Source organism: Aotus nancymaae, unplaced genomic scaffold, assembly GCF_030222135.1.
Source record: "Aotus nancymaae isolate 86718 unplaced genomic scaffold, 86718_ANA_hifiasm-v0.15.2.pri h1tg000003l, whole genome shotgun sequence".
NCBI classification, from domain to species: domain Eukaryota; kingdom Metazoa; phylum Chordata; class Mammalia; order Primates; family Aotidae; genus Aotus; species Aotus nancymaae.
This window is the reverse complement of record NW_026988414.1, coordinates 31,361,505-31,383,888: the sequence shown is the minus strand read 5'-3', so window position 1 is coordinate 31,383,888 and position 22,384 is coordinate 31,361,505. Positions and strand designations below refer to the sequence as shown.

The 22,384-nt window shown below is 40.9% G+C and overlaps 1 protein-coding gene across 2 annotated transcripts in view; it reads left to right on the top strand.

Moving 5' to 3' along the window:
• Nucleotides 1-22,384, top strand: part of INVS (inversin) — a 188,056-nt gene that overhangs the window by 150,089 nt on the left and 15,583 nt on the right. For both annotated transcript variants that reach the window (XM_012437549.2, XM_021674241.2), the window contains exons 12-13: nt 4,988-5,200; nt 16,058-16,341. In XM_012437549.2, coding sequence (XP_012292972.2) covers nt 4,988-5,200; nt 16,058-16,341 — 497 coding nt within the window. The remainder of the gene's footprint in view (nt 1-4,987; nt 5,201-16,057; nt 16,342-22,384) is intronic.

Genomic DNA, 22,384 nt, shown 5'->3' with positions numbered 1-22,384 from the left:
ATATGCTCTGCTACAAGGGTTTGTGATAAAGGATTCATTTTCTTAATTACTATATTTTGCAAGAATCAATATTTAAAGCAAAATTAGGAATGCCTTTGTTCTCAAGATATCAGGATATTAGGACACTCCCAAGTCTGGATCTGTTTAGTAAACATTCTCTATCTGTTCCCTTCAACATCTAGAGGCTAGGAATAGCTTTCTGGGAATGCAGCCCAGCAAGTGCCAGCTTCATTTTCCTAGCCCTCACTCAAGATAGAGTGAGTCCTCTGGTTCCAATACCTCTGACAAAATGATAGGAGTTCCAAGATTAGCTGTAAAATACTCCAGCAAAAATAAAAAGGAAGGGGCTAGATGAAGCAAATGTAGCAAAAAATTGTTAAATTTAGGTAATGAGTATGTAAAGGTTTATTATGTTATTCTCTCTACATTTTTTATGCTTAAAATTTTTCATAAGAAAATATAATTTTTTTACAGGAAAAATATTTAAGATATAATTTTCAATCCAGAAGCAGCCTGAGAGGTCTAGTTCTTCCCTTATTCCTTTGCCCCCAGAGAAGTTAAGAGAACGCCCAGCGTCACACAGGTCCCCTGACTCCCAGATCAGCATTCTTTAGGGTATATTAAGCTACATGTTATTTCCTTTTGTAATATTTGTAGGTAAAGGAATAATTTTGGCCCTACATTTTATAAGCCAAATTTGTTAACCCATGCGTATATATTATGTAAAGGATACTACATATCAATAATTATAGAAAGAATGGTCAGACTTACCAAATACATATGTTGTTTGCACATTGATTTAAAAAATCATTTTATTCTATAGGAAACATACTAAGTAATTGATATATGCGTTGTGAAAGGATTACTGAACTGGGAAACATGTTAGTTCTAGTCTGCATTCTATAGAAACAGTTTACATAACCTTTGGTAGGTTGCTTAACCTTTCTGGATCTGTTCATCCATTTATAAAATGAAGGTATTGAACTAAATGACCTCTAAAATTTAATTTAGCTCTAGTATTACATGATTTAATGACTCCATGATAATTTTTTCCATTAGAGAAAGTATAATCATGAAAGGCATTTCAGAACATGTAGCAACAATTTTTTAAAAATTCTCCTGAATTTAAAAAATGCTATCTACTTATAAATAATGTTTTAAGGTTTATATAGATGCCTCTACTTACAGCCTTCTGGTCCCTGAACAGTAAGTGACGAATGAAGCTATCCTAAAATGGAGGTTCCTTAATTTCAATGTTTGGGGTTTCCTCCCAAACTCAGTTTCCTTAACTAAAGTGATCAAAACACTCTTAAAGTGAAAACCTCTTCCTTTTATGTCTTAACTGTGACTGTTAGGTAAGTTTTGAAGAGAGATCATTTCTTTTCTATAATTGGATCATTTTCTGTGTCTAATCATGCATCTATATATATAGTCATCCTTTTTTCTGCCTCATAAATCATCTGATGTTTTCTCCTAAGACCTCTGATGGCACTGGTCTGGTCAAAGTCATCCTGAGAGGAATCAGCATCAGTGGTGGTCATGGGATGGTCATAGATACTAGTTTGGGTCCTATGGAGATAATATTTTTGATAAGCAGCTGTGGTATTGCAAACCATACAGCAGTAAATTTCCTATAATAATAACAATCAGAGATGACATTTATTAACTGCTTCCTTTGGGCCAGGAACATTGCTAACCTCTTTACACTTATTATTCCATTCTCTCCTCCTACCAAGTCTGCAAAGTATTACATTGTTTAACAGATGAGGAAAACTAAGACTTAGAGATGTAAAGTAAATTGTTTAAAAAGTGACAATCATCATTGCCATTGTAGTAGGATGGTAGAATTTGGGGGATTTTTTTACTTCAATTATTGTATTTTTTTTTTTCAGTGTTTGAGTTCTTAAAACCTATATAATTTTGCAGCCTGGCGCAGTGGCTCATGCCTGTAATTCCAGCACTTTGGGAGGCCGAGGCAGACGGATCACCAGGTCAGATCATCGAGACTATCCTGGCCGACATGGTGAAATCCCATCTCTACCAAAAATACAAAAATTAGCCAGGCATGGTGGAATGCAACTGTAATCTATCTCAGTTACTCAGGAGGCTGAGACAGAAGAATTGCTTGAATCCAGGAGGCAGAGGTTGCAGTGAGCCGAGATCATGCCATTGCACTCCGGCCTGGACAACAGAGCAAGATTCCATCTCAAAAAACAAACAAACAAACAAACAAAAAAACTATATCATTTTGACAAAGTAGTTTTTCTTTAAAAAAGGAAATCATATCTCCCAAGATATGAACAATGGTTAATTCTCAGGGTCGGAATATGGATGATAGCTATTTTCTTCTATGTATTTACCCAATTTTTTATGTTTCCAAAATTTAAAAAGAAATATTTTTTAAAAAGAATGGGCTGGGTGCAGTGGCTCATGCCTATAATTTCAACACTTTGATAGGCCAAGGCAGAAGGATTGCTTGAGCTCAGGAGTTCAAGACCAGTCTGGACAATATGGCAAAATCCCATCTCTACAAAAAATACAAAAATTGGCTGGGTGAGGTGGCTCACACTTGTAATCCCAGCACTTTGGGAGGCTAAGGTGGGCAGATCACAAGGTCAGGAGTTCTAGACCAGCCTAACCAATATGATGAAACTCCGTCTCTACTAAAAATACAAAAAATTAGCCGGGCGTGGTGACATGCACCTGTAATCTCAGCTACTCAGGAGGCTGAGACAGGAGAATTGCTTGACCTCAGGAGGTGGAGGTTGCAGTGAGCTGAGATGGCGCCATTGCACTCCAGCCTGGGCAATAAGAGCAAAACTCCATCTCAAAAACACACAAACACACACACACACACACACACACACACACACACACAGATAAAAATTAGCCAGACTTGGTGGTGTATGCCAGTAGTCCCAGCTACTTGGGTGTCTGAGGTGGAAGGATTGCTTGAGCCCAGGAGGGGTCAAGGCTGCAGTAAGCTGTGTTCGTGCTACTGCACTCTAGCCAGACCCTGTCTCAAAAAAAAAAAAAAGAATGTGCTGAAAACAGCACACCAAGAAAGTTGCCATTTGAGATTCAAATATACAACAATATGGCAATAATATTCATCCTTTCTAAATAATGTATTTATCAAAACAATGATGTATGTACACTGCACAAAATTTAAAAGGACGTTCACTGAAGACTCAATGTTCCTCCTGCCCCTGCCTCTGAGACAGCTAGTTTTCTCCCCAGAGGCATCACTGTTATCTGTTTCTTGGAAAACTTCTGGAAGTGTATTTTTCATAGATAAGCATACAGGAATTTTTTTTTATACAGATGGAACGTCCCATAATAACTCCTGTTTCTTGCTTTTTTCTTTGTCTTCATTTAACAAGGTGTCCTGGAGATTGTTCCTTATTTATTCATAGACAACAGTAATGACTGCATATACAGATGTCTTCATTATATGGCTAGCCTGTGCATTGTTTAAGCAGTCCTCTGTTGATAGATATTGAGGTTGTTTCTATTCTTTTACTATAACTAACTGTACTTCCATGAGTAACCTAGTACATAAAGCATTTCACATGAGAGCAGATCTGTAGGATAAATTCCTAAGAGTGAAATGGCTGTCAAATGACATATACATGAATAATTTTGATAAAACGTTGCCAAATTGTCCTCCCTAGAAGTTGAAGTAGTATATGAGAGAGCCTGTCTCCCTCTGTCCTTGCCAGTGCAGTGTGTTAGTAACCTTGCTGATTTTTGCTAATCTGATCATCAGTGAAAGGTACTCTCTCATGTTAGTCTTAATTCATATTTCTCTTAAATGAGTGAGATTGAAGTTATTTTTATATGTTAAGAGGTATTAGTATTTACTCTTGGGGGAACTATTATCTTTGTCTTTGATGTTTTCTTTACCCTGTAAAATTTTGTTATTTTTATGTTGTCAGATTTGTCAATCTTCTTTTATGGTGTCTGAATTTTTTTTTTTTTTTTTTTTTTTTTTTTTTTTTTGGAGACAGCATCTCACTCTGTCACCCAGGCTGGAGTGCAGTGGCGTGATCTCGGCTCACTGTAACCTCCACCTCCCAGGTTCAAGCAATTCTCCTGCCTCAGCCTCCTCAGTAGCTGGGACTATAAGTGTGCACCACCATGCCTGGTTAATTTTTGTATTTTTCATAGAATCGAGGTTTTACCATGTTGGCCAGGCTGTCTCGAACACCTGACCTCAAGTGATCTGGCTGCCTCGGCCTCCCAAAGTGCTGGGATTATAGACGTGAGTCACCACACCCAGCCCTTTTATAGTAGCCACTGTGCCCAGCCGTTTTATGGTTTGTGAATTTTGTATCCTTTTTTTTAGAAAATACTTCCTATATCATTTTTTTAATCTTGATGGTTTCTTCTGGTACTTTTATGGTTCCTGTTTTAAATATTTAGATCTTTGCTCTATCCAGAATTTATTTTGGTATAAAATGTGGTATAAGAATCTCCTTTTTTTCACCAGATGGCTACCTAGTTGTCCATCACTATTTAGTAATCTATCTTTTCTGCAGAGACTTAAAGGGCCATTCTTATCATATACTAAATTTCTCCATTTGGAACTCTAATTAACTGTCAGTAATCATGGGCTCAAATTTATGAATCTCACAATTATTATTTTCACTACCTTTTTAGATAGGGACAGGGAATTATTTGGCACATGGGGAAGAAGGGAAGAGATCATGTGTTTCCAATAGGCCCCTCTTTGTGTGCCAGGGAGTAAAACTTGGGAACTGACATGGTTAGCAGCACAAAGCACCTGACTCACAGTCATAGTCAACCCTGTTTTGTGCCCCTTGGGGAAAAAAAAAACAGCCCTGGTATAGAGAAGGTGGCTTTGCTTGGGGAATATTCCACATGTTATAATGAAGTTTCCTTCTGCTGCATAATATTTTCAGTTTAACTGTGCCTTGAATTACATTCTGAAATTTAAAAAAAAGAAATCTTCCTCCCATTTCAGATACACACCCCTTGATTATGCTTTGCTTGGTGAGCGTCATGAAGTGATCCAATACATGTTGGAGCACGGTGCCCTGTCCATTGCAGCCATACAAGACATTGCCGCCTTCAAAATCCAAGCCGTCTACAAAGGGTACAAGGTCAGAAAAGCCTTCCGAGACCGGAAAAATCTCCTCATGAAGCATGAACAGTTGAGAAAAGATGCCGCTGCAAAGTAAGTGTGAGCTATGCAGATAGCATTCTTGCCACCCAGAATCAGGGTGGAAGCAGGGCTGGGTGCTAGGGGTGGCCAGAAGAGGGAAGCAGATGAGAATCTGAATTACTGTTGGTCCCTGCAACCTGGTCACCTTCTCCTTCTCAGCACTTCGTCTTCTGGGTCTAAGGCTGCAGTGAAGGACAAAGGCCTAACCTCTCTTTGGTGGTGATTCTTCTAGATGAGTTTCAGCCCAGGGACGAACCACTGTTACTCCCACCCATGGCAGGGAGTTGGGGTTGGGACTGCTAGAATAAGAGCTGAAAAGAGATAACTTCTCTTCTTGCCCTTCTTCTCTTTCTAAAAGAAACATGCCAATATCTGGCCTACTTTCACTAGACCAATCTAAGTCTGGTTTTAATTTTATTAAATAAGCAACCAACTTGTATAAATAGCTTACTCTTCTTCACTCATTTCTTAATACATCTGTACTAAATAATTTACTCAAGAAATATTGATTGAATGCTTACTATACAGACAAAAGGCTTGGCTAGAGCCTAGGGAGAAAATGGCAACTAAAAAAGCAACCCCCGACTCCTAGGTTCAAGCGATTCTCCTGCCTCAGCCTCCCAAGAAGCTGGGATTACAGGTGCCTGCTACCATACCTGGCTAATTTTTGTATTTTTAGTATAGACAGGGTTTCACCATGTTGTCCAGGCTGGTCTCGAACTCCTGACATCAGGTGATCTGCCCGCCTCGGCCTCCCAAAGTACTGGGATTACAGGTGTGAGCCAACGCGCTCGGCCTAATTTTTGTACTTTTAGTAGAAATGAGGTTTTGCCATGTTGGCCAGGCTGGTCTCGAACTCCTGACCTCAAGTGATTTGCCCACTTTGGCATCCCAAAGTGCTGGGACTACAGGCATGAGCCTCTGTGCCTGGCCTGGGCAGATTCTTGAAGGATAACTTCTTGGCTGTATCTCAAATGTTTCTAAATCTTGAGTTCTTCCAACTCTTAAATCCTTCTATATCTTACCCACAAGGGGGAAGCATAAGTGTACTAAATAATCATTAAAAGTAATAATAAGAGGCAAGATAAGTCATTTTAATGAGAAGTTAAATACCACTATGTACTGGAATGCTACTCATCATGTCAGCCTTCAGTAGATGAGATTTACAGAAACACACAATTTTCTGTGACTCTGAAGCTACTGAAGTAGATGGCATCCCAGGAAGTACTATTTTGAGCTCTTCTCTTAATGACCGCCCCCTTCTCTTCACTTTTGCCAAAGAATCCAGTATCAACCTAAAAGCCTCTGCACACCTCTCTTTCCAGTCTTCTTATAAACGTTCTCTGCGTGTGAGTGGCAACTGTAAGTAGATAATACACATGACAAATTATCCTAAGTTGCAGGATAATTTGTAAACAGATGGAATGTTATATTTCCTTCTACTGATGTTTCCATAAACTCCAGTTTAATTTGTGAGAATCTATTTTCAGAATTTGAAGTCAGATCTACCTGACTATAAGGTGGGACTCAAGAAAGGCAACGTAACTGACTTTGTCCCTAAAGGGAGGGTGTAGATCTCCAGGAGATAGACTTAAATGCAGAGAAACTGGTTTCTTTTATTTCTAAAAAGTTATTTCTTAAAATCTGAGTCAGTGTCTAATTTTGCTTTTAATTCTTGTGTTAAGAAACAAACATCAGGATGCGAAGTCAGTCCTTGCTGCTGCTGCCTTATTGACTAAGGTGGTCCAGGCACAGCATGTCACCTTGGTGTACCTTTCTGAGTTTATTATGTTAGGACGGCAGAAATCATCTTCCTTAAAATGAGGATGTGAAAGGAACTTATTAAATTTAAGTAAAGTGATTTCTAATTTACTGAAAGAGAAACCGGGAGAGAAAAAAGTTATGATGATATTTAATAAGACAGGTAATGTTGGAAAATGCTATTTAAGGAATATCTATAATCCATTTAAAAGCACTTCATAATTCACACTGCACTGCCTATGTTGTTGCCAAAATGAACATTACTATAATTTACCTGCCCAAGCACACAGTTGAGTGTACACGAAAATAAAACCATATTTATGTTGATCACCCTTCTTCCTTGAAGCTTGCTTTTTGCCAGGTTCTTATTTCACTTGAACCTCAGATCTGCAACTCTCTGACTTTCCCTTCTCACATCTTTTAAATTATTCCATCTCCACACTGTGGTCAGCCCTGAAGGCAAACTTCTTAGACTTCTACTTATATTATACTTTTTTCCAATGAAAATGTATCTACTCTTAAATTTTAAATTAATTCATTCCTGTAGGTAGCCCCCTAATCTGTCTCACATCCTGACCTCCTGGAAGTCTCATATCTTCAGTTGCCTACTGGGCATTTCTGCTATGCATTTGTCACTTGCCAACACTTTAGATCGTTGGACATTTCCATTTGCATGTCCTGTTTTCACTATAACTTCAGACTCGCTGTGTGAGTCTGCAACACACAGACATGCAAATGGAAACAGCTCATACCGCAGTCTGTCTCTCTTCTGGCCTTTTTATGTGCTTGCTAGTGCTCCTACCATTGATTGTGTGCATTCCTCCTTTGATATGCTTTTGCTTTCATTCTTCTGTGCCACCACCGCTATATACAGGCCCTCATTCTTTTTTTTTGAGACGGAGTCTCACTCTGTCGCCCAAGCTGGAATGCAGTGTCTTGATCTTGGCTCACTGCAATCTCCACCTCCCGGGTTCAAGCCATTCTCTTGTCTCGGCCTCCCAAGTACCTGGAATTACAGGCATGTGCCACCATGATTGGCTAACTTTTGTAATTTTAGTAGAGACAGGGTTTTACCATGTTGGCTAGGCTGGTCTCAAACTCACTCAGTCCACCTACCTCAGCCTCCCAAAGTCCTGGGATTACAGGTGTGAGCCACCATGCCCAACCCCCTTGTTCTTAAATACCAGCCATGGTGCTCCGTAAGGTCCTTCAACATTTCACTTCCACTTAAATTTCCAAGTCCCATTTCTCTCCGCTACCACCACCCTCCCACTTGATGTCTTAGCCATCCTGAACTTTCTTCACTTTTCACTTACCATGCTGTCTGGGAGACGTGAGCTCCTTCCTGGCTAGTATATGTGATTGAATATGTTTCTTAGAGTTACATCATCACGTCCAGTTTTGGTCACCCAGTTCAAACTCTTGTGATGCTTAAGTCCCTTCTACAAGAGGTTGTTCTGTGTCTTGAAAAAGTCAAGTGACAAGAAATCCTGTACCTCTCAAGACAGCATATTCCATTAGTGGAGGGCTCTGTCTAGCAAAAGTTCTTTTCTACCCTTTGGTCTTGAAGCTACCCCTGGGAGCCAAAGAGAAAAATCTAAATCCTTTTTCGTAAATCAACTTTCAGATTTTTTTAAAATGCTCATAACACTTCCATTGCTACCGCAGGTCTCCTTTTCACTTGGTAGTTAGTCGATGCTCCCCTGAACATCACCAGATTGTTAATGGTTGGCCTATGTGTCTGGCTCATCTGCTCACAAAGTCATCTGGCCTATAGGGAATTACTTCCATACTTCTATTTCATGCCATTCCACTTCTCTGAGCCTCAGATTTTCATCAGTAAAATGGAAAGAAGATTTCTTAATTCAAGATGGGCTTCAGGGATCCATGAATACCCTGAAATTGTACACAGCATTTTGTGTGTCAGGAACACATATGCATTTTGGGGGAAAGGATCTATCGATTTTTTTTTTTAATTACATTCTCCAAAGGGGATCCATGAGTCACACACAAAAAGACAAAAACCACTGGACTAAATGATCTCTGACGTCCCTCCCAGCTCTAACATTCTGTAAGTCAGAGGTCCTACAGCACACAACATTTTCTTATTCCCTTGAGAGGGAGTTAAAGATCAAATATTTCTATGCCTGTTATTCAGCGACAATGAAGAGATAGAATCTGACAAACCCCTAGACACCATGCAACACCAGCTGAAAAGGTTAGAGCTAAATCTTTTTTGTCTCATGAGGTAGTATTTTCCTCTCACTGGAAATGATCCAACAGAAGCAGAATTATCATCTCTCCAGGACAGTATATAAGGAATTTTTTTAATCATGAGGAGATGCCTATAATTGCAGCACTTTGGGAAGCCAAGGCAAGAGGATCACTGGAGCCCAGGAGTTTGAGACCAACCCAGGAGTTCAAGACATAATGAGACCCTATCTCTACAAAAAAATTTAAAAACTAGACAGCTGTGGTGGCTTATGCCTGTAGTCCCAGTTACTAGGGAGGTGAGAGGATCACTTGAGCCAGGGAGGTTGAGGCTGCAGTGAGCTATGATCACACTATTGCACTCCAACCTGGAAGACAGAGACCCTGCCTCAAAAGAAAACAAACAAACAAAAAATTATGTGAGGAGCTGGTTTCTGAGATCTCTTCTGAGTCTCTGCTCATGCATGCTTGTCCCTCTGCCTGAAATAACCTCTCAGTTTACGCTCATTCTTCATATGTAGCCTTTTTTCTCCCCCTGGGTTTAATTAGTGACTGCCTCCACATCCTCCCATAGCTCTGTGTGGTTACCTCTCCTTTAGCACTCATCACATCTAGAAGTCACTGTTGGCAGGAGCGTAGGGTCTGATTCCCCAACTCAATTGTCAGTTTCTTGAGAACAGGGACTGTGTGTTACGTACCTCCACATCTCAAGTGCCTGAGAATGTTTGGTATATAGTAAGCATTCAATAAACAAATGTTAGTAAATTCCCCTACAGTGGGTCTAAGATCTTATGTAAGCTGTTGAACACTGTAGGCCTTAGTTTTCCCATCTGTCAAATGGAAGGGTTGGACCAAATACTCTCTTAAGTCTCTTTCAGTTCTTATACTGTGACTCTCTATAATTGTACAACTTTAACTTGTTTGCCTTACTCAAGGCAGCAAACACAGTATGTAGCACTTATTCTCACAACACCCTGTGACACTTGTATATATTTGTTTATTTGGTTTTCCAACTCCCCAAATATTGGTCATGAGCAAATTATCATTTGACAGATTTCTGACAGTCTGTGTTCTGATTTTAAAAAGAAAGATTAGAGCAAAGGGGCGCACCGCTGTCTGTACTTAAACATGAAATCATGATTCTGTAAATTTTGTAGACTCAAACTGTTTACAAGTCTTATCCCTGCCAGATTCAGAGAGTATTAGGAAGAGCCACTGCAGGAAAATACCCTGTTTTCTTGCTTAGAAGATATAAGGAAGCTTAGCCAAATAGTTGATGTTAATTTGTCTCTAGGAACCAAAAACATTCATAAGAAATGGAAGCCCCATTGAATAATGTGGATTTTAGATATTACAAATATAAATAAATATTAAAAAGTAGACATGGCAGCTCTCCTTAATCTCATTTCATAGATGCAGAGATGGGCACACAAAAATTAGCCTGCCTGAAGTCACACAGCTAGTAAGGAAGAGAGATGGTTTATGAATCAGTCTCAAGGCCAAGCTACCTACCATTACTTGGTTCAAGGAAATCCTCTCACCAGCCAAGCCCATGCTAGAAGCTGTCCCCAGATACTGGCAACCATCTGATTGAATAATCATCTGGCTCATTCATTTATGCCACTGTTGATTCCATTCGTTGTTAAGAGAATGGTGCCAAGCTACTATTATCAATTCTATAATGTAATTCAATAACACTTCCTATTACTCTCAAAACTAACAGAACAGAGCACACCAGTATTCTCCTAAATCCTTGAGAAAGTTACAAATATTGATTGGTCCCTAGCCTACACCAGGACTGTGAACTAGAATGGCAGCATTAAGTCAAAGCCAGGTTAAATCAGTACAACAGGACACACTAACAAGGCTTCTCTTTTCTGTAGAAGCATTTTAATCACATCTCTCAGATCTCACTAGGTCTTGTATTCAACGCAATGGAAACCTGAATATTCATGAGATGGGAAAGAGCCTGCCTATTTCTGCAGTATCTGATAGAATTAATTTCTTCATGTCAAAAGTGAGCAAATACAACTCTCTTGTAGTTCGCAGTACTTAAAGCCACATAGTGGGGTAGAAAAAATATCAACTTCCATAACTCCAACTGTGCAGGGTCAGAGTCGAGTGCCATTTTGCACAAACAGATACATCCACTCCTGAGATGCTGAAGCCATGGTACATTCAAGTCATTAAAGTTACTGCCTTGATCAGCTCTCTGTACATCAAGCCATCTTTTGATCACTCAACTTCTTTTTAGCCCTTTCCTTGCTAAATTTCCCTCCAGGCTTGTAATTTGTAAAAATTGCTATATGTGGGTGTTAGATTTAGTTTGAGGGGTCTTTGGGGGAATATCTTTGCCCCACAGTAGCCCTCCAGCCATGTGAAGCAGCATTGTGTCCTGTAAATTTTTTCTTCCCTGAGTAGACAGCCCTCGTCCCATCAGCTCATAGTCTAGAGACCCCTCTTCACCCTGTGGAGCACAGGACCTGAAACAGATGTTGTCAAAAGATTTGATCTCCAGTTGACTTTCTCTCTTTTTTTTATCTGTGAGCATCTGAAGAGCTGCAAAAATTGCTCTAAAAAAGACAGTCCAAACCGACTAAATTGGCAGCCCATTAGAAGCTATTGTCTAGCCAATTTCTCTTCACATAGTAGGAAAAAAGGAGAGAGAAAGGTGGGACTATTTTATACACTAATATTCTGCCATGTTAATAAATTTCCTGCTGAAGTGTTGCTTGCTGTGTCATATAACTTTTTTTAATTTTTCATATCAACTAGAATAATATTGGTTCTTTTTCTGATTTTTTTCCTAAACTTTACAAGTAAAATAGATCTTTATAACATAGCCCACCTTAAAGAGTAAAGATCTTTGACATTTCATAGTAACTTAAGAAAAAACGTTTAAATTCCAGGACAATTATTGAATCTAAGAGTTAGGGACTAAACACTACATTGAAAGCTAGTTTGGCTGAGTGTGGTGACTCACACCTGTAATCCAGCCCTTTGAGAGGCTGACGTGGGAGGATCACTTGAGGCCAGGAGTTGAAGACAAGCCTGGGCAACTTTGGGAGACCTTGTCTCTACAATTTTTTTTTTTTTTTTAATTAGCTGTGCTTGGTAATGTGTGCCTATGGTCCTAGCTACTTAGGAAGCTGAGGTAGGAAATCGCTTGAGCCTGAAACTTCAAGGTTACAGTGAGTATGATGGCACCACTGCATTCTAGCCTAGGTGACAGAGTGACACCCTGTCTCTAAAAATTAAAAAGAAAGCTCGTTTTTAAATGTTGCTAATGGTTAGTTTGAAGTGGCAGCTCCAGCTTCTTCATATGACCCAATTAATTTATTAAATAATGGAAGAAGATTAGGTGAAAATTTTAAAAACAATTCTGTCATTGGGATGAATTTTACCAGGAGATAAAGCAGCTGAATTCTATCTTGGCTCTGTCTGTATTTTACCACGTAGCCTTGGGTAAGTCATTTACTCTCTGCCTATTATCTACCAAATGAGGGTGTCACCCGCAATAAACTGAGGTTTCTTCAAACTCTTAAACTATGAGCAATGGTTCTGGACCTTTTCCCCAGCGAGACACATATATGTGGGGTCACGTTCAACTCTCAGGAGCTAAATTGTATGTGTTGTTGCTGCTGCTACTGCTTTATTTTTAAGGCAGCAATCTAGATAAAATAGGATACAGGTTATGCATAATTTCCAGTTGGAATTGCACCCCCTTTTTTTTCCCAATGATCACTGCTATTACATCAAGAACCACTGCTCTGAAGAACTTCACAGTCGTGGGCCATGTGCCACCTGGAAGATGTTTTTTAATGCAAAATGCATCAACTAAAAAATTAATTATAAGACCAGGGGCTAATTATACATTCAGATGATTACATTCTGTCTCCCAATCCTCCTTACTTAGTTCTACCAAAATGAAAAGAAATCCCCCCTCCAAGGAAATCTCCAGAAGCCAAAGCCCTCCAAAGAAATCTCCAGAAGTCAAAGCCCTCTTGCTTTCTGGACGTGCTGATCCCTTTAAAAGGCTGGTGTTTGTCAAGTGGCTGCCTTTGTTGAAGGCCCAGAAAGGTCTGCAGTGATAAGGTTTGCTCCGGGGCTGGCTACAGAGAGGCTTCTTGGAACTGAAAAAGAGAGTTTGGTTTCCTAAAAAGAAAGAGGAGACTGCTCAAATAACAAAGTCTAATTTATCACCTCAGAGTCCCCCTTAATGGCAGCAAGATCCATATAGGTGCCAACCCAGACAACCACCCACATGTGTCTAAAGAGCCAGTATCATTCTCTTAAAACAGCCCTGCTCGTCGGTGCTAATAAAAAGCACAGCACTTCCTCTGCCTTCCTGGAGCAAGGCTTTAAATCTATTAGCAGCACTTTGGCTACCCAGATGCTTCCACCTTCTTCTGAAAAGCAGCCTTGTCCCTTTTCAATCCTTCAGATCGCACTGAAATGGCACCTACTGACATCCATATGAATCTCAGGCTCCGAGATGACAGGCTGTCCAGCTGGCCTATAGACTGCAGTGCAGCACGCTCAGTCATTAGCAGGTGGCAAAGATGTCACAGAGCCAGCGTCGAATAAAAATATTAGAGCTGTACAGGAGTTAGCACGACCCATCTGGCCATGCTGTAGGTAATGGGACTCAGTAGAAAACTATTAGATAAGCAAGCTTGGACCCCGGATCATGGGCTACTCCATACAGGAAGAAAGATCTTCAGAAGGAGAATTTAACAAGTTGACAAGGTTTTAAATGAAAGTGTAACCTAGGCCGGGCGTGGTGGCTCAAGCCTGTAATCCCAGCACTTTGGGAGGCCGAGGCGGGTGGATCACGAGGTCAAGAGATCGAGACCATCCTGGTCAACATTGTGAAACCCCGTCTCTACTAATACAAAAAAAAATTAGCTGGGCATGGTGGCGCGTGCCTGTAATTCCAGCTACTCAGGAGGCTGAGGCAGGAGAATTGCCTGAACCCAGGAGGCGGAGGTTGCGGTGAGCCGAGATCACGCCATTGCACTCCAGCCTGGGTAACGAGAGCGAAACTCCGTCTCAAAAAAAAAAAAAAAAAAAAAGTGTAACCTAGATATCTGTCAGCTGGGGCTTTCCTGTCCCTTGAGATCTAAATGAGCTTTGCTTCAAATGCTGTAGTCTATGGCAGTCTGGGTTCTGTGAGTGCTTGGAGGCTTAGGGCCTCTGCCTTGTCTCATGCTTCCATGTCTTGTACCTTAGCCCTGCAACTTGTCAGGTTACCTATGAAGAAGGCATGCTCATGTGTGAGCAAGGTGGACCTTACAAAAAGTTGGTGTCATTGTGGTGAATCACATTTCATATTGTATATTTCATTCCGTCTAGTGGTATAGTGAACAGTCCATATTAGACTTTTCTGTGCTCTTAAGCCTGGCTACTCAAGGTATGGCCAGAAGACTAACACCTGGATCACCTGGGTGTCTGTTAGAAATGCAGAATCTTGAGTCCTCCCCAGATTTTCTAAGTCAGAATCCATAATTACCAAGACACCAGGTGATTCAGCCCAATAAAGTGTGAGGAGCACAGATCTAAAGTCTTTTTCAGCTGGGTGCAGTGCTCACACCTCTAATCGCAACTCTTTGGGAGCCCAAAGCTGGGGGACGGCTTGAGGCCAGGAGTTCAAAACCAGCCTGGGCCACAAAGTGAGACCCCACCCCCACCCCCACCCCTGCCCCGCCCAATCTCTACAAAAAATTTAAATATTTTTCAGGTATGGTGGCACATGCTACTCAGGAGGCTGAGGTGGGAGGATCACTTGAGCCCAGGAGTTCAAAGCTGCGGTGAGCTAAGAAGGTGCCACTGCACGTTGTACTCCAGCCTGAGTAAAAGACCCTGTCTTTAAAGTCTTTAAAAAGATAAATGAATAAATACAAAATACAACATTTCTTCCATTATAAATTAGGTCTTTGTTTTCCTAGCTGTCCCCTTCTGGGTAGAAGATTCCTCAGGGGAGGACCTGAAATCTGTGGTTGTCATTTCTGTATCCTCAGTACCCTACAGAGAGATACTCAGAAATTAAGTGTTTTTCCTCCTGTCTTTCCCTTGGAAATCCCTACAAATTAACAGCAGTGGTCAAACAAATCCTGCCCATAACTCAGCCCTTTGTCCTGAATTAGGGGCCTAGGCTACCTTTCTGAGCTACCTCAGACCCACCTGCCTCATCCTGCTACTCATCTTTAGATAGGCCCCTCCTGCCCAACCCTTATCTGTTCTTTTCCTACCCAAGGGTTCCAGCTTTGCCACCAGCAACTTAGGTGTGACTTTTTGAAAATCACCCTACTTTCTGGGCCTCATCTGTAAAATGAGTGGATTTAACTCATTAGTTAGAGCTCTCAACGGCAGCATTGCAACTCACAGGTGTGTTTTAATCACTTGCAAGGTGCTTTGCAAGTGACTTTTTATATGATCATTAAGGTTTGCCAGTGGGCTTTTTCAAATAAATAGAGCAGATTCAAGGTTATCCCTATGACTGTCATTTTCAGTAGCCTTCTGGTGTGCTTTCTGAAACAGGAGAAAATGGAGTTACAGGTAGCTCCAAGGATCACACACAAGCTTGGGACATACACAGCCTTGGAAATGTGTTATGTTTTGTACAGAAAAGTCACCTGGTTATCTGTCATATGTTTCAACAGCACAAAGACTGACCTACAAACTTTTCAGCTCCATCATCTTTTGGGTTATAAGGCCTGGTGTAATAGAGATGGTTTTTATTTTATCTGGAGAAAAGACTGCTCTTGAAAAATGTGAATTTCCAAATAGTTCCTGTGATGTAGTAGCTCCTCTTAAAATTTAAATCTCATGCAGAGACACTTGAGCAGGTGATGCTCTTTAAATTTTTTTTCTCTTCCTCTTTGGCTTTGCTTGCAGAAAGCGAGAGGAAGAAAACAAACGAAAAGAGGCAGAACAGCAAAAAGGAAGGCGGAGCCCAGGTTCCTGCAGACCCCAGGCCCTTCCCTGTCTGACCAGCACCCAGGATGCTCCCAGCAGGCAGAGCCAGGCCCCCAACAAACAGCCTCCTGCTGGCAATGGGACCCAGGGGCCTGAGCCAAGAGACAGCAGAGGGTCCCCAGGAGGGTCTCTAGGCAGAGCCCTTCAGAAGGGGCAGCATGTTTCCTCAGATTTGCAGGGAACAAACTCCAGAAGGCCGAACGGTAGGTGTATTGCCTTTGTCATCTGCTGCCAGCCCATGGACTGTGGGCTCTTATGATTGCTGTACTTAGACCAAGTACATTTAAAGTAATTGTTACATCAGCACTTAGGACCACCACTTTATGATTTGTTTTCTACTTGTTTCCTCTTGTTCTCAGTTCTTTGTTTCTCTTTTTTCTTCCCCTTCCTACAGGTTACTTCAGCAGTTTTTAGGATTCCATCTTGATTGACATATGATTTTTTGTTTTCTTTTCTTTTTTAGAGTGAAATGTATAAACCTCACTTCCATTTGTCTTGTCCACTTTTAAGTATCATTACTTAGGTATTGGATGGCGTTATAAATTTTGTTTCAATCATGAAATACAATTTATAAAATTCACAAAGAAAAGGACATTTTCTGCACCCATATTTCTGCTCTTCTGTTGTTTCTTCTTCCTGACGCTCTAAGATTTTTGTATCATTTCCTTTCTGTATGAAGAGCTTTCTATGGCCAATCTTTAAGGGTATATCTGCTAGCAAAAAATTCTTTCAGTTTTCCTTTGTATGAGAATGTTTTTATTTCATTCCTGAAGAAGCATGAGCCAGATGTAGAATTCATGGTTGGCCATTCTTTCCTTTCAGCACTTGAAAAATACTGTGCCATTTCCTTCTGGCTTCCATGGTTGCAGATGAGAAATCCACTGTCATTCAAACTGGCATTTCTCACTAACGGTCCTAGGTAATACGTCATTTTTCTCTGGCTGCTTTCAAGATTTTAACATTTATCTTTAGCTTTCAGAAGTTTAATATGATGTGTCTTGGCATGGGTTTTTGCAGTTTATCCTATTTGGAGTTTACTTGTGTGCCAGGAATCCCCACCCTCAAGACTACCCCAGGTTTGGTGATGTTGGAGGATTTACTAGGGAGACTCAGCATAGAGTTGTACTCCCAACTCAGGTTTATAACAAAGGGACACAAAGCAAACTGAGCAGAGAAAAGGTGTATGGAGCAAAGTCCAGAGGAAATTAGGCACGAGCTTCCAACAGCCCTCTCCCAGTGGAGTCACACACAACACATTAAATTCCTTCTGCAATAAATCGTAACAACCAGTCAGACAACCTTTTGTTGACAAAGAAAGCTCATGTGGATCTAGGACTTGAGGATTTTTATCTGGAGTCAAGTCACATAGCTACACTCTACCTAGCATATGCCAAAATTCCAGACTCCCAGAAGGAAAGGTGTGCAGCACGAACCCTATTGTTTGCACAAAGCAGTTTAAACACACTGAGCTACTCTTAAAAGCTAGAGAATGGTGGGAGCTTTCCCAAAATCTAAGTGCAAATGCCAACACAATGAAAAAAACAAATAGTGTCTTAGTATTTTTATGAAAATAGCCCTGATCTTATGCACTCTGTCAAAAAGGGGCTCCGGAACTTCATGATTACTGAATTCAGGGCCTGGACAGTTCAGTCTGTTTCTCTGAACCTTAACTTTCTTAGCTAAAAAGTGAGGGTATACTTTCTACACTGCAAGGTAGCTATGGATAGCAATAGTTCATGCAGAGTACTTGTTATAGCCCGTAACTCATTGTAGGTCTTCAGTAACTATTATTATTAAGCCACATGTTAGCCAAGAACAATTACAGAAAAGTATACATGAAATGACTACAGGCCAGGTGTGGTGACTCACGCCTGTAATCCCAACACTTTGGGAGGCCAAGGCAGGAGGATCACTTGAGGCCAGGAGTTCAAGACCAGCCTAGCCAACATGGCGAAACCCCATGTCTACTAAAAATACAAAAATTAGCCAAGCATGGTGGTGCATGCAACTCAGGAGGCTGAAGCAGAAGAATCGCTTGAACCTGAGAGGCAGAAGTTGCAGCGAGCCGAGATTGCGTCACTGCAGTCCAGCCTGGGTGATGGTGAGACTCTGTCTCAAAATATATATACACACACACACACACACACATATACACACATATATATACATATATATACACACATAAAATGACTAAACATTTCTGGAATATAATTCTATAATCTGCTTTACAGTGTAATCCTTAAAGATTACATACCCTTGATGCTTTGCTACATATTCATTCATTTATACATCCAACCAGCCTTAATTAAGCTCTCATGATGTGACAGCCATGTTGAACTTCCTTGAGTTCTTTTAGCCTGGGGCCTTTGCAGATGCCATTCCCTCTACCTTATTTTTTAGATAACAGGGATGGTGTTCCTTCTTCTGTTCAACCATTATCTCCCCAGTAAAGGAGGCTATAGTTTCCTGCTATATGCTTCCATACTTCTATGCTTCCCTCTTATAAAGATCATCACTTTTTACTGTTATTACTGATTTACTTGTCATTTTTTCCACCAAAATACAAGATCTGTAAGAGCAGGGTTGCTTCTGTTACCTACTGCTGTATAACAAACCACACAAAAACACAGTGACTTAGAACAATGACAATTTATTTTTTATGATTGTTTTGGTTGGGAAGTTTCTTTACGGGCTTCATCTGGTCTCATGTGTCTACATTCAGGTGGACAGTCAGTTGAATTGCATATCTAAGATGTACTAACTTGAATGTCTAACAATTGATGCTAGCTATTAGATGGGATTCTTTGACTCTGTTTTACATGGTTTTCATCCTCCAGCAGACTAGACTGGCTTCCTTACATCATGATCTCAGGATGGCATTCTCAGAAAGCAAAGATAAAAGCCACAAGACCTCTTGAGAAATAGACTCTAGAATTTGCACAGATTGTATTAATCAAAGCAAGTTACAAGACCATCCCAGGCCAAATGATGTGGAGAAATAGATTCTACCATTGTGCATACTAAGATGGGAGGAATTTGGGGCTATTAAACAATCTTCCATAGTTCGTATTTGGTCACAGCCTATTCACATTCCTCCCACAGGGAAGATCTTCTTACCTCTTGATATGGATTGGCTCTGTGTCCCCACCCATATCTCTTGTTGAATTGCAATTCCCAGTGTCTGGGGAGGGACCTGGTGGGAGGTGATTGGATCATGAGGCGGGTTTCCCCCATGCTGCTCTCATGATAGTGAGTTCTCACAAGATCTGACGGTTTAAATGTGAGTGGCACTTCCCCCCTTGCTCATGCTGTCTCCTGTCACCATGGGAAGAAGGTGCTTGCTTTCCCTTTGCCTTCTGCCATGATTGTAGGTTTCCTGAGGCCTCCCCAGTCACGCTTCCTGTTAAGCCTGTGGAACTGTGAGTCGATTAAACCTCTTTTCTTTATAAATTACTCAGTCTCTGGTAGTTCTCTATAGCAGTGTGAGAATTTACTAATACATCTCTATCTCAGTGTCCCCAAAATCTCATCCTGATTATCACATCACACTTGAAGTCTAGGATTTTAAGACATGAACCAGATGTGGTTCAGGTTCACCAGTTGGGTCTGTTTTCTGATTCAGAGACCATTCAGCCAAAAGATACATTATCAACCCCCCCACACCCAACAAACAAGTGGTGAGACAGGAACAGAATAACCACAGGAGACAAAACGAAGTAGAATAGGAGGTGCATAGCAGCCACTAGTCCATAGCAATTCTGAAAGCCAGCTGGTCACATTTTACTGGGGCCCCTATTCTGAGGTAAATATTCCTTGATTAGGGTCTCATTTTATTCCTGGTGGCTTCCTATTCCATTTTTCTCCATGGCTTTGGCTCTGCTACCTGAATTTTTGGCTCTGCTCTCTGAGAATTCCTTCCTTTTCCTAAGAAATGCCCGTGTTTGCAGCTGAGTAGCTTTCGCAGCATATTTCCTGACTATAGGATATTGGGGCCCCAGAGGCTTCTTTTTGTTTTGAACTATGTCACCAGTTCAAGCTTGTGGTACTCTCAATGACATGATTATCTCAAAAGCTTCATGAGTTTCTTGTGAATCTGACTGGATTCATTCCATGTTTCAAAAGCCACATCCATTCTTTTTTTTTTTTTTTTGAGACAGAGTCTTGCTCTGTTGCCAGGCGCCAGGCTTGGAGTGCAGTGGCGTGATCTCAGCTCACTGCAACTTCCGCCTCCTGGGTTTAAGGCAATTCTCCTGCCTAAGCCTCCCGAGTAGCTGGGACTACAGGTGCATGCCACCACGCCCAGCTAATTTTTGTATTTTTAGTAGAGACGGGGTTTCACTATGTTGGCCAGGATGGTCTCGCTCTCTTGACTTCATGATCCACCCGCCTCGGCCTTCAGAAGTGCTGGGATTACAGGCGTGAGCCACCGCGCCCGGCCCACATCCATTATTTTTCAAACAAACTTTTCTCTGTTTTGAGTGGCTCAGACTTCTGTGGGAAAATGCCCTTGCCATTCTTAGAAACTGTTTTGTCAAGCTGAGAGGGCCTATTATATTATGTACCACCTTAAATACTTTTGAGTCTTAATAAAGGGTTATACAACCATACTTTTTTCTTTATGAGACAGGGTCTTGCTCTGTCACCTAGGCTGGAGTGCAATGGTGCATTCATGCCTCACTGCAACCTCCTTCTCCCAGGCTCAAGTGAGCCCCCCACCTCAGCCTCCTGGGTAGCTGGGACTATAGGCATGTTCTACCATGCCCGACTACTTTTTTTGCATTTCTTTTTTATAGAGATGAGGTTTCATCATGTTGCCCAGGCTGGTCTCAAAATCTTGGGCTCAAGTAATCCACCATCCTTGGCCTCCCAAAGTGCTGGGATTATAAGTGTTAGCCACTGTGCCTAGCCTGATTTGATCTTTATGCTGAGGCCGTATCTTACTATGAGACTCTTTTGCTGGCTGGAAAGAATAAAAATGTTAAAAGTTTTATTTTTTAACCCAGCACATCCTAGGATCTTTACATTATCTCTAAAGTTTGCTTGCAAACTGAGCAGTTTTTTCTTCATTTTATTTGATTTTCTCCCCATACTTTGTCATGTATTTTTAAAGAGCAGTTGATATTTTGTTCTGCATTCCATCTGGAAACCTCCTGAGCTGTATCTACAGCTTCATTAGGTATATTTTCTATCTTCTAAGTTACTGCAGGTAACAATTTTGCCAGTTAATTCTGCCACTGATTAACAAGGTTCACTTCTCTCTAGATTCCAACAGCAGTTTCTTCCCTGCTCTTCCAGCCTTCACCAGCAGTCTCTTCATTGCCTTCCCAGCTTCTGCTCGCCAACCAGTTCAAAGTCAATACCATGGATTTTCTATTACAAGACAGCACCTCTCTTTTATAGATGTAAATATAACTGGCTTAAACAACAGAAGTTTATTTCTCACAGTCCCATGGGCTAGCTGGGCAGTTCCTCTACTTGATTACCTGGGCTCACTCATGAGTTGATAGAATTTGCACAAGATGTACCAAGATGGCCTCCTTCATATATCTGGCAATTAGTGGTGGCTGTTGGCCGTCTCCATTCTCTTCTTTATGACCTTTTGTTCTCCAGTTAGACTATCTTCCTTATATATATTGTTCTCAGAGCAGTACTCTTGACAGAGAAGGCAGAAACTGCATGTTACCCAGTTTATCCGTTCACCTACTGAAGAAATCTTGGTTGCTTCCATGTTTTGGCTATTATGAATAAAGCTAATATAACATCTGTGTGCAACTCGTATGGACATAAGTTTTCAACTCATTTGAGTAAATATAAAGGAGTATGATTGCTGGATCTTAGGCAAGAATATGTTTAGTTTTGTAAGAAACTGCCAAACTGTCTTCCAAAGTGGATGTACCATTTCGCATTCCTACCAGCAATGAACGAAAGTTCCTATTGCTTCACCCCCCTACCAGCATTTGGTTTCGTCACTGTTTTAGATTTTTGCCATTCTAATAGGTGTGTAGTGGTATCTTGTAGTTTTAGCTTTTTGGCGGGGCATATATGTGAAACATTATAGTGGCTCTAAGAGTCAGAGCTATACGAAAAGGTGTAGTTAGGGAAGGGTCACTGCCTCCTCTTCCCTACTATCCAGCTCCCATTTCTCCCTTCTTTCCACCTCTTTCCCACTCAACCCCTGCAGGTAACCAATTTCTTTAGTTTTTGCTTTATGTTTTCTGTATTTCTTTTGCACAAATGAGCAGATAC